This window comes from Neophocaena asiaeorientalis, unplaced genomic scaffold, assembly GCF_003031525.2.
Source record: "Neophocaena asiaeorientalis asiaeorientalis breed wild unplaced genomic scaffold, Neophocaena_asiaeorientalis_V1.1 scaffold582, whole genome shotgun sequence".
Classification (NCBI taxonomy): Eukaryota; Metazoa; Chordata; class Mammalia; order Artiodactyla; family Phocoenidae; genus Neophocaena; species Neophocaena asiaeorientalis.
The window spans coordinates 14,797-31,022 of NW_020172996.1; the positions used below are offsets into that span (position 1 = coordinate 14,797).

Sequence of the window (16,226 nt, forward strand, 5' to 3'; positions counted from 1 at the left end):
TGCCAGATAAATTTAGAAGAAGAACCATGTGCGACAAGTGGTACAGTCAAATTCTCTTGGCTATTTTTTTGTTTGTTTTCTGAGCCTATTTCTTACTTTTAGAGTAGACCTACTTTGATGGTTTTAAGATGAGGAATCAGATGGAAGTTTAAGAATCTGAGAGAGACCTGCCAAAGGATTATTCTGTTGCCTCTTTGCTCTGACCAAACCATATTTTAAATTAATCAAATATTATACATATAGTTTCAGTTCTGGGCAGCCATGAAAGTAGGCTGCTCAGTTTTTCCTTTACGATGTATCCTGCTCTGAGGAGTGCAGCTGGCCAACAGCCCCCAGCTGTGCTGCCTTGGGAGCCACCACAGCGTTCCAAAGGCCATTCTCAGCAAGCTGTTCTCAGCCAGTGACTGAGCATGACACGGGTACTAGAGCTAGGTGACTAGTTATTATCATCAAAACATGTATGTAATGAGTTGTATCTGCTTAGCTACATAAGGTGGAGTTTTTTTCAGCCTTTGCAATTTCTTAGCATATGACCTGTGATACATATCAAACTCTGGTTTAATGCTTACTCAATAATAAAAGTGTTTTCTGTCACTACCACCTTTGAGGAGAGGATTTCTGAGTCCAGAGAGTTTATTTTTATTTACCCAATAGTCACCATCACACACTTCGCTGGGACCAAACTTCAATCACCTACCTCATTAATATCTACTGCACAGGATTATGGGGAAAGGATGATCAGTTAAACAGTATCAGAGATTCAATAAACCACATCTATAATCTGCCTAATTCTGATCAACAAATAAGAATAAAAATGGCAAGTGAGACTTAAAGGTTAAGAGACTTAGTGCGACACAGCTACCAAAAACCCTAAGAATACATTTTGGATCCTGACCATAATTAATCTGCCTTAAACACATTTTTGAGATAGTTGAGAAAACTAAGCATACTTCCAAATTCTTAAGTGTTTTCATTTTGTGTGATAGTTATTAGAGTTATCAAGGAGCACTCAATTTCTAAAAATGCATCCTGAAGAGGTTATGCATTATATGTGATGTCTGGGATTAAAAGTAGAATAGGGCTTCCCTGGTGGCGCAGTGGTTGAGAGTCCGAATCCTCTAGCATATATGAAGATGAATGAAACAATGGCCAAGAAATGAAAAATAATGGTGGCAGATTGGAAAGGGGTTCATCCAGTTTCCTAATACAATCTTTTCCATTTTTGTGTATATTAGAAATAACAAATGATATGTCATTGTATCAGTAATTTTACATGTGGAGAAGGCTGAGTTAAAATAGGGAGAAGGAAAATTTTGGTTTCAGTTGTAAGCACGTGTCAAACAATTAAAATGTACATTTAAAATATGTGCAGTTTACGTAATTTTACCGCAATTGAACTGTTTAAAAATATATAAAAACTTCTAGGGCTTCCCTGGTGGCGCAGTGGTTGAGAGTCCGCCTGCCGATGCAGGGGACATGGGTTCATGCCCCGGTCCGGGAAGATCCCACATGCCGCGGAGCAGCTGGGCCCATGAGCCATGGCCACTCAGCCTGCGCGTCTGGAGCCTGTGCTCCGCAACGGGAGAGGCCACAGCGGTGAGAGGCCTGCGTACTGCAAAAAAACAAACAAACAAAAAAACCTTCTAACTTCTTAGTCATTTCACTACATTTTTCTTCTATGCTCTTGAAGCTTGTGGCTACTGTATCACTACAGTGGAAATAGAATATATTGGTGTGCTACTGTCAACTTTCAAACTCCATGTTAAGTGGTATCACATTGGAAGTTTTAAATTGACGAAAGTGGGAATATTCACAGTGGGGAAACTGCAAACGATACAAATCTTGGCTTGATTATGGAGAATACGTTAGTAATGCTGATTAAACTTTAAAAAGTATATGCTGTATGTGGCCACTGCAATGTGTACAGCAGAAAAAAAGTTAGGAAATAGTATTTCAGAATTCAAAAATAATTATTTCTTATGGCTAGGAGTCACATCACTAAAGAATGAAGTTTCAAGTCTTCATTGTTTCATTATCTTATTTATTAATGAAGAGAGAAATAGTCAAAATTAATTATTTTTAAATGGACAAAAGCTATGAGAAGACATTTTACCAAAAGAGGACTTAAAAAATGAAAAAAATGCTCCACGTCATAAAACATCTGAGAAATGTAACTAAAACCACAGTGAGATAGTGCTATAAAAAGAGTCAAAAAGTCTTATTAAAAGACTTGGGACTAACCTGGCGGTCCAGTGGTTAACAATCTGCCTTCCAATGCAGGGGACACGGGTTCGACCCCTGGTTGGGGAATTAAGATCCCACGTGCTGTGGGGCAACTAAGCCCACATGCCACAACTAGAGTGCCCACACGACACAACTAGAGCGCCAGTGCGCCACCACTGCTGAGTCCATGCTCTCTGGAGCCTGTGCACCACAACTAGAGAGAAGCCCGTATGCTGCAACGAAGAGCCCACACACCGCAATGAAAGATCCCACATGCCGTAATGAAGATCCCATGTGCCACAAACTAAGACCTGATGCAGCCAAATTAAAAAGAAAAAAAAAAGTTTAAGAAGACTAAACAGATTGGCAATGATATGGAATAATTGGAAGTCCCAAACTCTTCTGGTAGGAATGCAAAAGGAAACAACCATTTCAGATCACACTGTAGGGTTCTTTAAAAAGTCATCCATTCACTAAGCCTGAAACTCAGGCACTGCACCCTAAAGTATTAATAGAGGAAAAGTGAAACATAACCATGTATAGAATTATATTCAAAAGTCTGCAGCAATTTTACTTCCAACAGTCAAAAACTGGAAACAACTCAAATACGGATAAACAGATGAATAAACAAATAGTGGTATATCCTCAGAACATAACACTTCTCGTCAATATAAAAAGAATGAACTACTCACTGATGACTCTCAAAATAAACATGTCACATGAGGGTACCTGAGAGGAAAAGAATAAACACTTTATGACTTTAATCATATAAAATTCTAGACAATGCAAACTTATCTATTGTAAAGAAAAATAAATCAATGATTAACTAGAGGTCAGAGTAACATCAATAAAAGAAACAAGGTAAATATGAGGGTAGATAGGTTTATTATGGATGTGATGGTGGTTCCATGGATTTATATAAATGTCAAAACTTATCAAATTGTATATTTTAACCATGTGCATTTTATTGCATGTATTCATACCTTATTAAAGCTTAAAAATATTATCCAAAATAAAAATCTGGATTTCTTACTCTTTTTGTAAAATCCCCTATATTGACTTCACCACTTTCTGCCTCACCCTGGGAGGGTCACCTTGCCTCAGTGGTCAAAAATATAAGTAAGCAATGAAGACTGTTCCCACCTGATTCAACAGGAATACTGTCTGGGTCACAAAGTCCATTACTCGATGAAAAGATATCCCTTCTCTCTATTCTCATTTTTCTGTCTGGCACAGAAATGGCCTTGAGGAGGATAGCCCACAGAGGGTACAGAAATCCACAAAACCTTCCGATTATTTTCTCTTGTAACGCCCTTCTCAATTCAGGAGATCTGAGAATTTCTGTACATGCTCACCCTTCACAGCCACAGTGAGTGGAACACTGTCATTGTGGATGCCCCTTTAAATGAGGCACATTCCAGCCAGCTTATAATAGTGTCCTCCTCCCACTATTAATCCAATGTCTTCTGTAACGATTATCGTTCCCCCTATAATCTTACAACCAGTGATGCCACACTGCAGAATTCTGCACATAAGGGCACATGGCTCTACTGCGGGACCTGGGAGAATATTTTCCTCACTAATGCTGAGCTCAAGGCAATATCCCCTGTGAACAACACAACAATTTCATGTTACTCTCAGAAGCAAGGAAGGTTATCACAATTGCTCCTTCCCCAGGCTGACCTCTGAACCAAGAAAATATGGCACTCAGGCCACAAATTAGAACCAGAAAGCTCTGTAGTCTTTCCTTGGAAGCCTTGGGCAATAATGCAAACAAACCCCAAAATGGAGAGAGGTATATCTGCTATCATATTGTGCCCTTAAGGCACACAAAGCGTGGGATTCCCAACAAAAGCTGATCAGTCCTTTATGTTAGCAGAACCCAAGTGTTTTCAAATCATCCCTTACAGTGAATGGGACGTCAAGATTAAATGTGGCTTAAACAGTGAGACCTTTATAATTGCACAAACCAGAGCAATGGGAGGGAAGCTACTCCTGGATTAGTGACTTGATGGCTAGAAAATCCTATCATAGGAGTTATGTGGGCTGGAAAATCCTATCATAGGAGTTATGTGAGGCCAACAATATCCCTTAATAAGGTTGTCCATTTTTGCAAGTCACAAGCAGAGTCCTTTGGGCCAAAAATGGGTCAGGTCAGTGACTTAACTCATCAAAGAAATGAGAAAGAATTGAGTGCTCAGGCTTCTCACAATCCCTCCTGTGAATGGGAAAGACCAAGGTTTCTTTCCCTGAACACCCTGGGGTGGGTGAATGCTGTACACTGTGAGTACCTGCCAGGTGGGAGAGGTGAAATGGCTTTGGCCACAGAAACTGTCAATGACAGAAATCTGGCAAGGGACCTGGGCAGGTTAAAAAGTACAGCGCAGCTCCCACATACCTGGGATGTTTGCAGATGTTTGGATGTATGAGGTTCAATTCAGATGGTACCACGACGAGGGATCTCAAGTGTTGACATACTGAAAAAGGAAATTGTACATCCCTGCACATGTAAGATGTTTTTTTCCTTCTGAAATCTGTGGTTCCAGAGTCAAAACCTTGGGCTTATGGCCTTATCATATTCATTGCATTAACAAGGCCTTGATCTAGTGTAAACAGTCTAGTGTTTTAAGAGACTGGAGCTGTAGGTAAAGAATTCAGCATATTCCCCAAATTGTAAGGCCTTTTCTCACTGTGAACTCTCTGATGTGTGATGAGGTTAGAGCTCTGGCTAAAGGATTTCCCACATTCACTGCACTCATAAGGCCTTTCTCCAGTGTGAACTCTCTCATGTCTAACGAGATGGGAGCTTTTGCTAAATGATTTCCCACATTAGCTGCAAGTGTAACATCTTCCACTAGTGAGGACTCTCTGGTGCTGAACAAGTGTGTTTGCCACTGCAAGTTTCTGGGCAGTATCCCCAGTTATAATGATTTTTTCCCCTTGGAAAGGGAGTCGCACGCTCAGTTCCACTATTTGACTTCTCCCAGGTGCATGTGGCCTGTTGGTGAAGAAATCCTGAGTTGCCCAGGAAGTCCTTCCCAACATCCCCAAAGGTAAAGGGCTTCCTTGATACATAGAATTTTCAGCTGTTCACAAACAATGTTCTCCTCACATCGCTTCTCAATGGTTTCTCTCCAGTGTGCTGCTTTTGGTTATGGAGGTTTGCTCTGAAATAGAATGGCTCCTCACACGCCCCACACGTGTAGTTTCTGCCCACAGCGTGCTACCTGGTACTCAGCCAAGTGAAAAATGTCACTCAAGATCGGGCCACACATCTCATAGAGATTGGCCTTCTGGGGAGACAGACCTGCCTTAACAATTCTGATCTGTGAGCTTCCTTGATCAGAGATAGTCTGCTCAGAAAGTGCCTCCTCATCCTCTTCTCCATGCCAACAACCTGAAAGCAGAGAAATGCTGGAGACGTACACGTTGACTCTGTGCAAGGAGAAATCCCCAATACAAATCTGTGTCTCACAAACCCAAGGATGAGTCCACGGGCCTGTTTGCAAGACAAGGTGGTCGGGTTCACGTTGAGGATGAGGCTGCTCAGCAGCACTGGGCCTTTAAAGATTACAGAATGGGGGAGGCCTCACAAGGTGAGGAACACAACCATGTGGAGTGACACAAAGAGAAGACGCAGGGTCTACAGCTCATTCTGCAAACAACTTTTAGCAGGATCTTGTTTGCTGGTGACACATGAGTACTCTGTAGTAGGTTGTATCCAGGCTCAGGAGAATCCAACTGCGGCAGAGCAGCTGGTGTTCAAGGACTAACAGCGTGCACACCTCACGACATAAATGGTACAGGCCAATGTTGGACAGCACTGCAGACGGACCCGTGTGAAAAAGCATTGGCAGATCGAGTCCAGGGAGGTGAGAATTAGCCCTATGTTGGAAATAAAAAGTGACAAGTAGTAGAGTTGAGAAGGTGGCTCACTGAAGAACGGGGAAGTACAGGCAGAAATGAGGTGTGGCCGCCACTGTGATTGGCACCAAAAGGCTAGTCAGAGAATAGCTTTCTGGCATGATCTGTATACGGCCCTGACATCACGCCCTCCCCCAGGTGCTACTTATCAGGGCCAGACTACGTATGAGTCCTTGCTGTAGTTGGAGTCCTTTCTATTCTGTGAACCTCTCTACCTCACCCCCTTGATGAGCAGCTACGCAGAACCTGGATGATTCAAGTACTAAGGTAAAGACAGGACAGATAAGCAGCCAGCAATGGCCAAAAAGATAGAGCACAAGAAATAAAATTAAACCTTACAAAAAGAACTTCAGAGGAATATCTTGCAAGAATAGCCCATTGTCCATATAATAACAGTGACTGGGTCAGTAATAGCAATTTCTGGCACAAGCAAGAATGAGGAAATGTTAGCTAGGTGAAGGAAGTAGAACCTGGGGTACACAGGTGCCTTGGATCTGGAAAATTCACCTGGCTATGGAGAGGGTAAACAAGGTGGGATTCATGCCTATAAGACTCCTGACTCTGGATCCATCCCTGCAAGGCAGGGGGTAACAGGTGCTGGATCTGTCAAAGAGAAGAGACAGCAGTGCTCACACCTCAGCCCTACTAACCACAACACCTACTCCGGGAACTGGGGAAGAAAGCAGTGCCCAGGTCCTGATGTGAGAAGGGGAGACTTGCCAATGGATAAAAAGGAAGGGCAGAGACTAGTTCAGGGCACAGGGGTGGGTTTGAGAGCCTTACCCGGGGAGGTTGTAAGTGCCAAGTTCTCCAGCATCACATCATGGTACAGGCATCTCTGAGCCTCGTCAAGGAGACCCCATTCCTCCAAGGAAAAGTTCACGGCCACATCTTCAAAAGTCACACTGCCCTGTCGTGATTGAGACAGATGAAATCACAAACAATCCTCTCTCAAGAGGACCTACAATCAATTCCCCTATTTATCTATTCTATGTCTATCCTCCTCCCAATCTCCCCAGTCAGAGGAGAAACTAGGCCCTGGCGCCATTGGTGCTACTGTCTCCCTATGGGCCCAATGACTACTGGGTCCATGCCACAAACATATATTTAAACTGTGGGCCTGATATAGAGGCATCCAACCCTCCTACCAGGCAATACTCCTGGTGTGATCAAGGTCATGTAAGTCCCAATACCAGGGACCTGGGACCATGAAACATACTCCTTCTCCATGTACATATCACTCTCAAGACTGCACATCCCTCAAATTTAGACATGCCCATGGTCACCACCAACTCACCATCCCACTCTATAAGCATCCCCCTGACCTCCTCACACGTTGCAATATTTTTATCACTTCCTTTTTTTAAATAAAGTTTTTCTTAAATTTTTATTTATTTTTTTATTTTTGGCTGTGTTGGATCTTTGTTGCTGCGCGCAGGCTTTTCTCTGGTTGAGGCGAGCGGGGGCTACTCTTTGTTGCGCTGCACAGGCTTCTCATTGCAGTGGCTTCTCTTATTGAGCAAGGGCTCTAGGCACACGGGCTTCACTAGTTGTGGCACAAGGGCTCAGTGGTTGTGGCTCGTGGGCTTAGTTGCTCCGTGGCATGTGGGATCTTCCCAGACCAGGGCTCGAACCCATGTCCCCTGCATTGGCAGGTGGATTCTTAACTACTGCACCACCAGGGAAGCCCTGATCACCTCCTTTTCACTCCACTGGTAAGGGTGGGATTTCTGCCTAGGGTTAGGGCACCTGACACTGGAAAGATGTTATCAGCAGCATCTTATTAATCATATATATCCACAGCCTGGAATAGGAAGACACCACATTCCATACAGGGCTACATGGAGTTACACTCTGGAAAACAGTGAACAACCAAGAGCTGTGAGATGTAAGCTTTGTAGTATCAAGAGGGTAAGGTGCCCCTGGTTCCATGGGAGGATGCAATTTCCTTTTCTGAATAACTCCAAAGGGCTGACAGGGAACTGAAGCTCACTACAAAGGGATAAGCAGGAATTATACCTGGTCCCCTTTATAAAAAGCGTCGTTTGGTTAGGAGACCTTATCCACTGGAGCAGAGCAAAGTGGGGAACTGCTGCTCAGGCCATTTGAGGTCCTGCCAGTTTCAACACATGTCAAGGAAGCATATAATACTGGGAGTTAATTTTAGGCCTTACACCACAACTTAGCTGACAGCATCCAGAGTATGCCTGGCAAATTCATAAAGGATCCAGTAATTCTCTAGACTTCCATGGCTCCCACTAGCAGTGGCAGTGACAAAATCTTCTATAATGGCCACCCTGACAGTCTCCATTCCTTACCTCTGACTTAGCCACACAGAATCGACTGTTCATTTCAGACACCCATGGCCCTATTCCCCTTCTATGCTATACTTGCTGTTCTCTTAACAAGCACAACTTTCCTCCGTCCACTTAACCCTCATTCAAAGCCTAGCCCATTGGTGGCCCACCCCAGGCCTACTGATGCTCACATATGACGACATTTTCCCCTGTTCTTATCCTCCAGGCTGAATGAAACATGTCAGAGCATACCAAAGTCATCAAAAAATCCTGAAGCATGCATAGGGAAGTAAGCACCAGCTCCAGCCTGACTGTCATCTTGCCTCAATTACTTCTAGGCCTCTGCATCCCTCTCATTTCCATTGGCCACTTAGAATGTCTACTCATCTGCCACACTATGTCGTCCCCAACACAACCTCCCTTTATGGCCACTTACCTTCCTCACTTTTGTTTGTGAAGCCCAATACCATGACCCAAGTACTGAAGCCAGATATTGAGTCCACAGCCCCACCCTCCCTTTCCTGGGCACCTAATAGATTTACACCGTAACCCGAAGACTGCCCCTCCTTAATGTCACCACAGCTTACTCATCATGGTCTACAGAGTACCGACCACATTTTGGATGTCTCCATCTTAAACCCCTCCGCACATTTCCACACCTATGTGTTCAGCTGCTCCTTTCACGCCTCCACTCAGTGATCTCTGATACACCTCAGACTTTAAACATGGCTAAAACAAAGCTCTTGTTACCCCCAGTGACTATCACTTACTACAGTCTTTCTCATCCCAGATGATGGAGTTTTCATCCCTACAGCTGGTAAGGCTGGAAACCCTGGGGGTAATCTCTGACTCCTGTTTTACTCCCTCACTGTTCACATTAGAAAAAAATCTAATTGTCCCTTTTTAAAACATGCATCCGGAATACAACCACTTTTCCTAAGCCACCATTATGGTCCATTAACCCTCACCTGGATTATGATAGGAGCCTCTACCCTGATTTTCCCCTCCTCTCTCAGCTTCAGTCTCTTCTCCACTTTACAGCCAAATGGAGCCTGTTTATAGACACTGGTAAGAACACCTCTCTCCTCTGATCCAAATCTCCCTTCGCCTCTAGAATATACATCCATCTTTTCAGGGAACCATTTCTATACTGAATCCTGTCCCTGCTCTTTGTTCTCACCTAAAAGAAAGGAGACCTGTGGTTTCCTGAACAATCCCTGATCAGTTTTACCTCTAAACATCTGGAAATCTTGGAACAAGTTCCTGGAAGAACCCTCCACGCCTGTTTACACTGGTTGCCAATCATGAGAATACCTCTATATAAAGCCTCACATGGATTCAGGGCTATGGGTTTGGAGTTTCTTCAGAGTTCCCAGACTCAAGAATTGGAGGGATAGCATTAAGAGTCCCAGGAAACCACAATTCAGAGAACACAGGAGTGGGGTTTGTGGCCCTGAGGGACTGGGACACGCTCCACCTTCCTGTGTAAATTCCACAAGCACTTCTGCAGCCATGGGAACATATGCAAAGAGGCAGGGCTCGGAGGAAGGGATCCATGGTGGGGTTCCATGTGGTGATCTCCTCCCTGTACCCTTCCCTGACCCCTGGAGCCAGGTGACCTCAGGCTGATGGTCTAATCTCAATGATCAGTGTCCTTACCAGCTGCGTGAGAACCTGAACAAAGATTCAACCTCCCAGTACCTAAATGTCGTCATCGCCTCTTTCGTTTTTCCTTTGAACAGCTTTTGGGAAATTTTTAAACTCTGACGTAGATCCTGCATTTCTTTTCTTAAAACTCCCCATGGCTTCTAGAGTTCTAACATTAAGAACCCTCATCCTGCTATTCCAGGCTTTGCCTCACGTTGTTTGTTCCCTGCGGACAGAACATGGTTCCCAGGTTTCCCGAATCCTTCCGCCTCAATCCGACCTCCAAGCCTTTGCACCTGCGGTCCCTCCACCTGAAACCTCTCCCACGAGCCATCACACTGTCTGTCTGAAACAGGGCCCCACCCACGACCACCTCACCGTCCAGGACACCGCGGCCTGGGCTGCGGGCACGTGAGCAGGCGCCCCGCTTAGTGTCTGGTGGGGTGAGGACGGTGAGGGGTCGGAGGACGAGCGTTTACCTCAGGCGGGTCCCTCAGCGCCGCCGCAGCCATCGGACTCTGTGGGCGGGGCAGGGCCGGTAGCGGCGGGAGAGGAGGCAGGACGGGGACACGACGGTCCCTCTCCCGGGCCTGGCGCTGGGCACCCTAAGAGACATCGCCGAACCTCAGGCCCGCCTCTATGCCACAGGGTCAGCGCCTCCTCTCGCACCTCTGCTGTCCCGTCACCTCCTTCCCTACCCAGCGTTGCGGAGCCGAAACAGACCAAGGCCAATTAAAATGGCCGCCTGGAGGAGGAGACAGGAAGTCCCGCCCGACGCTTTGTGCCCAAACAGAAACTCCTTTTCCCTGAGCCTTTATTGGCTCAGGGACTCTGCCTTCGACGCAAGGCATTCTGGGTCATGTAGTTCCCATTTCCAGGAGAAAAGGCCAAGATCCACCGCGAGGATGCGTTGGGAAATTGCGTGCGAAACGTCTAAGGGACACTTTGAAAATGGCTAATGAAAGCGAAGGCAGCAAGCATTTCCCTTACTTTGCTGTACTGACTGCATTTTAGGGTTAACAAATAGAAAATTAGGAGTTTCTTCTTTATATATGCAGAATTCCTGATAAGAATTAGGTAGAATAGGGACTGGTCTACAGCGCATAAAGTAATGAATTTAATCAATGATCACCAACCAATTACTTCAGCCAAATAACTGCAAGGGACAGCTAACACAACAGATAAAAGTCCAGTGGGGGGGGGTTCCCCTGGTGGCGCAGTGGTTGAGAGTCCGCCTGCCGATGCAGGGGACACGGGTTCGTGCCCCGGTACGGGAAGATCCCACGTGCCGCGGAGTGGCTGGGCCCGTGAGCCATGGCCGCTGAGCCTGCGCGTCCGGAGCCTGTGCTCCGCAACGGGCGAAGCCACAGCGGTGAGAGGCCTGTGTACCGCAAAAAAAAAAAAAAGTCCAGTGGGGGAAAAATGACATTGGATGAAAAAACCCTAATAACATTTGGACCCACTGTGTGAAGTGTCCAAGAAAATTTAATCGGTCTACCTAAGAAAGAAATGGAAAATTTTATTCAAGCCAAGTAGGATTATAATTCGGGAACACCCTCTCAGAAAGCTCCAAGAACTGTTCTGGTCGTTAAAGGTCAAAGCAGTTATATAGGTTTATAATTATATAGACAGAGGGCTGTACTTTAAATGCCGTAGTTTGCACAATCCAGATCTGTAAGTACAACGTGGTGGGTTATCGTGACACCATACAAGATCAAGAAGGCATGTTAGCTTTTAAGGAATTTTCTTGTTGGTGCTAGGAGAATGTTGCTCTTTATGGTTGAGCAGGTATTTCTACCAATGGGGAGGTTTGGTGGATGCATAATGCAGATATACAATGCACAGTAGAGGGGAAAGAGGAGGCCAAAGGGCACAGAAAATTTTTTATGTTTAAATTATCCTTGACTTGCCTCAGAGTACAAATTTTTGTTGCATCAATCGTTAACTTTGAAAAGCAGAGACACTCAGACTTCAGAGCATTTGTTGGTGATGCAGTCATAAGTCTCAGCCCTGCCTGTGGAGTACAGTGACCAGAGTGAATTTGATCAATGCCTCTGGCTCTAGTTATACATTTATTGGAAGCAATGCAGAACATGTTAGGCCATCAGAGAAATGCAATTAGAAAATGTGGGAAATTATGCCAAATGACCTAGTTATGCCACCATATATATGACAAATATAACACAAGAATGTAAGACAAATCTTTGAAATAAAAGAGAACTAAGATGCGTAATTAAACATAAAATGGGAGTATATTGTTTGTGATTTAAACATAATGATTATGAAAATATAATTTTAGAAAAAGTAGGAAAATTGAATTTCAGTTATTGGTATTTCTGTTAGTATGAAAATGATGTAATTGTCATAATGAAAGAGAATGTGTACTTTATAGACATACTGGAAAGATTTATAAGTGAGGTGATGTGTCTGGCATTTTCAATGCTGTAAGTTTAGGAACATATTTATGAATTATATATAGAGAAAATGAAAAAGTACATATTTATACTGAAATTTGACCTATATATAGCTAAGAATTCTTTTAAAATCATTTGAAATATTATAATTAACAAGAGATTATGGGTATGCATATATGCAATAAAAATTAAAAATATTAATCTTGTAAGAAGATTTCTCCTAATTAAAATTTTAAATCAAATGTTACTGAAATACAAAAATTTGAAAAACATTAAAACAAAGAAATGTGAAAGAACTGAAGAAAATTAAAAACCATAGAAATTAAACCAGAAATTATAAAAACCACCTCTAAATAAAAATAGATATAAAGCAAGTTTCTATAAAGGCTATTATGAATAAAAATATTAAAAGAGGTAATTTACTTTATGTATTTCAAACAAAATGCTAGTGTTTCAGAGCTTATTAGTTAAAGCTTACTTAAAGGGATAACAAAAGAATTTATTAGAAGAAATTATAAATATATCCAACAGCTTATTCTGGCAGAGAAAATCGTAGTGGGGTTAACAGTACATAGTAGTGAGCCTGGAAACACACCTTACTGATATGTACATATTGAATAATTTAAGGGGGCATATATATACTAAACTTGATTATCAATTTGGACAGAAAATATATAATGTAATGAAATATTAAAATAGATTAAAACGAGATCAAAAAAATATTTTCAGACTGGAAATAATTTAATCAAACCTACACATGAAAAATCATATCTGTATGGATTGGGTAAAAATTTTCTCAGTGATGGGACTTCCCTGGTGGTGCAGTGGTTAAGAATCCGCCTGCCAATGCAGGGGACACAGGTTCGAGCCCTGGTCCGGGAAGATCCCACATGCTGCAGAGCAACTAAGCCCGTTCACCACAACTACTGAGCCTGCACTCTAGAGCCTGCGAGCCACAACCACTGAGCCTGCACACCTAGAGCCTGTGCTCCACAACAAGAGAAGCCGCCACAATAAGAAGCCCGCACACCACGATGAAGAGTAGCCTCCACTCGCCGCAACTAGAGAATTCCGTGCATAGCAACAAAGACCCAATGCAGCCATAAATAAATTAATTAAATTAAAATTTTTTCTCAGTATTTTAATTTATATAGCATTCTATAAAATTGAACAAAACTAGCAAATTGGTAGTACAATAAAAATACTAGAGTAAGAGAATTATAAAAAGGAAAAAAATGGAAATAGTTTATATAAAACCTTTGAAATGAATTTAAGTCATATACAAGCAGCATTACTTGTTTTGTATGAGGCGTAACAAAACTTGTTTTATTTAAAGAGACAAGGGCCTGCAAATTCTAAACTTGCTCTCATTATTGTACACATTGCCCTTTACAAACTGCAGTTTTTTTTAGATAACAAAGCCTCTTAAATTTCCCCTGATTAGAGAGATTCTATGTGAGCACAAATAAGGTGTAATCAAGAAAACTTCACTCTCCACAAAGTGATTGAAAGATACCTGTCAGTATGTGTGATCAGGATATGATTTGTTAGAACAAACCGTCTCATGACTTCGAGATAATGAACTAGATACCTACAGATTCACCACTGAATCATTGGAGATCTTTCCAGAGAGAGGAGGCAAAATATTAATAATAATGAAGATATTATGTATATATAAAACATGCCGTCATACAATATAACCTTTAGCTTTGAGATTCTTTACATCCCTGATTATCTTGCTCTTTGTATCTTACAATCTTTTATTCACATGTTTTTTAAGTGTGCCTTGCTTTCACGAAATCTGACAGGAAGTTTTAACACTTGCACTCATCAAAGACATCTTAGTAAAACACTCCTACAGATTTCATTTGCAAATCATGCTCCCAAAAGATAAAAAATGCATTTCCAACAATTGACATAAATGTCCACTCAAAAACTGAATAAAACACAGTCTTCTTACTCTTCGTGGGGAGCAAAGCTCTTAGAATGGACATTGTGAGGCTCAATGTGTTTGGTCAGCAATAAGAGCAAGTATAATCCAGACAGGTTGTAGAGGAAATATGGATACTAGGCAGCCTTAAAGCAAGTAAATGAGGTGGCACCATGCCTCTTGGTCCCTCAGAATGCATCCCTTTTGTATCTCTTTGTCAGTATTTGTGTTTCAATCCCAGAAAGCAGATTTTTTTCCCCATATAACGTTTCTTATTGAATTTTCTGTGAGATGGTCTATTTCTTCTAAGAATATGACATGTATCTGGGAATAGTGCTTACTTACCAAATTTACATTTGTTGCCAGGATGGCCAAAATATCGGCATCTGTGTATGGGGTAAAAAGTGGGCATCCAAACAAGAGATAAAGGTTTTTAGTTCCACGATCTCATCTCCTTGCTGGGCAGTGGTTATTATTTCACCTGTAAATGCAGCGGCAGTGTCTGCAAGGGGACTCAAGAATATCTCTGAAAAATATTTGTAGAGTGAGCAAATTACAGAAAGTTATTAATGTTGATTAATGGAGTCATCCATTAAGCACTGTGGAAATCACTAGAAGGACTTGTGAAACCTGAGAAGAGGTAACTCTCAATGGGTGATAAATGAAGGACACTGAGTCCTAAAATGTGAGAGAATTAAGTTGAGTCCATGGTTATGCTGGAGACTTGGCTACCATGAAATTCTTGTTTCCACAAAGTGTGAATCCTTTCCATTCATGACAATCCTGGGAAAACAAACTTGAGAAAACGAAATAGTAAGGTGAGAGCAGAAAGAGGTAGAAGAATGGAAGGAAAGCTATGGCATCATGTTTTATCCCATCAATAATCATTTACTAAACATCTCATCTGGCTCAGAGGCTCACCTAGATAAGAGTTATACATCAGCAACCAAAGAAATGTGTTCTCATGCAGCCTTCAATCCAACTCTTTATTGCAGGAATAGTCAATAAATCACAAAGAAAATATTCTATATTATAGTAATTATAAGGTGACAGGTGGTGTGGAAATATAAAAGAGCAGCAATGAGGAATGCAGGCATGTGGAGTCTGAGGATTTCAGTAGGAAATAGAGGGGTCAGAGATGTTCTCATACTGCAGATAATATTCGAGCAAATATTTAATGGAGAGGAGAGAGTGACAAGGATACATCAGAAAGATGTTCCATGGAGAAGAAATAGCCAGTACACTTTCCCAAGGGTAGTTGTTTGCCTGGAGTGCCAGACCACTCATATGACCATTGTGCCAGTTCCAGGGTGCTAGAGATATTTTCTGGTATGTGTGTGTTTTTGTTTTGTTTAATTTTTATTGGAGTATGCTTTACAATGTTGTGTTAGCCTCCACTGACAACAAAATGAATCATCCATACAGATATCCTCTCCCTTTTGGACGTCCCTCCCATTTAGGTTACCACAGTGCATTAGGTAGAGTTCCCTGTGCTATACAGTATGTTCCCATCAGTTATCTATTTTATACATAGTATCAATAATGTGTATGTGTCAATCCCAGTCTCCCAATTCCTCCCTCCCCACCCCTTTTCCCCTTGGTATGCATACATTTTTTCTCTATGTCTATATCTCTATTTCTGTTTTGCAAATAAAGTCTATACCATCTTTCTAGATTCCACATATATACGTTATTATACGATATTTGCTTTCCTGACTTACTTCACTCTGTATGACACTCTCTACGTCCATCCTTGTCTCCAAAAATGACCCAATTTCATTCCTTTTTATG

The 16,226-nt window shown here is 42.4% G+C and overlaps 1 protein-coding gene across 1 annotated transcript; it reads right to left on the reverse strand.

Annotated features, from left to right (window-relative positions):
- Window positions 1–4,892: 4,892 nt before the first annotated feature.
- LOC112397969 (zinc finger protein 552-like) lies at window positions 4,893–10,823 on the reverse strand. Its single transcript, XM_024742319.1, has 3 exons — window positions 10,571–10,823; window positions 6,931–7,057; window positions 4,893–5,620 (listed from the first exon to the last, which is right to left on the reverse strand). Exons 1-3 carry the CDS (start codon window positions 10,601–10,603, stop codon window positions 5,409–5,411), a joined length of 372 nt encoding a protein of 123 aa, XP_024598087.1. The 5' UTR covers window positions 10,604–10,823; the 3' UTR covers window positions 4,893–5,408.
- Between the last annotated feature and the right edge of the window lie 5,403 nt (window positions 10,824–16,226).